Here is a 1,307-nt window from a genome sequence, read left to right on the forward strand (position 1 = left end):
ATGCCAAATTGTTCGCAGAAATCACCCAATTGAGTTTTTTCGCGAAGTTTATCAATTTTGATCTGCCTAGCCAGTTTTAACTCGTTACAAAGGGCTAACCCTTCTTGAGTGCAGGCTACGATCAATTGACCATAAGTTTTGTCCGCGTAGGGGATTTCGCCATAAGATCCGCGAAGAGTTTTACGGACACGTTCAGCAAAAAGGGGAGGAAGACCATCAATGAATTTTGCTTTCCAGTGTTCGTATCTGCTTTCGGGTAAGTCCATAACCCGGCTAAGAAAGGTATCTTTATACCAACGAAATTCGCCAAGATGGCGGCATTTCAAACCATTAAGAAGAGTGCGAATATTTTCATGATGGTTAGTGAACCTTCCGCCGAAGTGTTCAATAATAGTCAGCATGAGGGTATAAACGGCATCAGACCGTCCTGCCGCAAGAGTGCGACCAAGATTATCTTTGCCCTCCTTTTCATTGGTGGCATCAAAAATGGCGGCGCGTTTAGTGTCATCTAGGAAATTATCCCACCAGCCACGGAGTTGGCCAGTAAACCCAGCAACAATCATTTTACAGATTGTTTGGTCAGTTTTTGCATTTCGATCAGTGGCTTTTGTAGCTAGACAAATAGTAGCATACATAGACATACGATGAATTCGAATAGAAATTTGGCGATCAGAAAGACCATCAATATTCCATTCGTAAATAGCGTCGCCGCTATAGGAAGTGTTTGTTTGATTCCAATCTCGTTCTTCGATTAGAACATCTTGAGGAGTGGGACGAGGATAATAGGCAGTAGTCATGCGGGGAATGTCGGCGAATTTTTTGCCGGATTGTGGTTTTATGAGTCCTCGGAGCTTATAAAGCTCAGAAGAGAGGATCTCGCCTGGACGATCAGCGGAGGCGAGATGATCGGCAAAATTTGACTCAATCGTTTGGATATGTTCGTCAGACATAGTTAAAGGCTGGATATTGAGTCCAGAAAATTTTTTATTTAGAAGGGTTTCGAGTTGGTCTAGGGGTGAGGTTCTAGTAAATCCCTCGATTTCTAGAGGTCGTTGAATGCAAGGTTTGGAGAGAACGATTCCGGCGTCTGTCGCAGGAATTTGGGAAGTTGAAGCAGTATTGGAAGAGTTTGGTTGGGTACTGAGTTTATGAACTAATGAAATGAGTTCGTCGAGTTTAGTATCTAAAGAGGAGATATGTTCACCCAAAATCTTTACATACAGACTTAAATAATTATTTTGAGAAAAGAGATTATTTATCTCAGAAATCGTTATTTTTCCAATATCATCTTTGATAAATTTTTGAAA

At 41.4% G+C, this 1,307-nt stretch overlaps 1 protein-coding gene across 1 annotated transcript; it reads right to left on the reverse strand.

Moving 5' to 3' along the window:
- Positions 1-25: 25 nt before the first annotated feature.
- On the reverse strand, positions 26-1,307 carry LOC124893989 (the record flags this gene model as incomplete). Its single annotated transcript, XM_047404784.1, is given in 1 exon segment — positions 26-1,307. A coding segment is annotated over 1 exon segment (1,282 nt), but the record flags the coding sequence as incomplete, so codon positions are not given.

The sequence above is a fragment of the Capsicum annuum genome, unplaced genomic scaffold (genome assembly GCF_002878395.1).
Source record: "Capsicum annuum cultivar UCD-10X-F1 unplaced genomic scaffold, UCD10Xv1.1 ctg68183, whole genome shotgun sequence".
Lineage (NCBI taxonomy): Eukaryota > Viridiplantae > Streptophyta > Magnoliopsida > Solanales > Solanaceae > Capsicum > Capsicum annuum.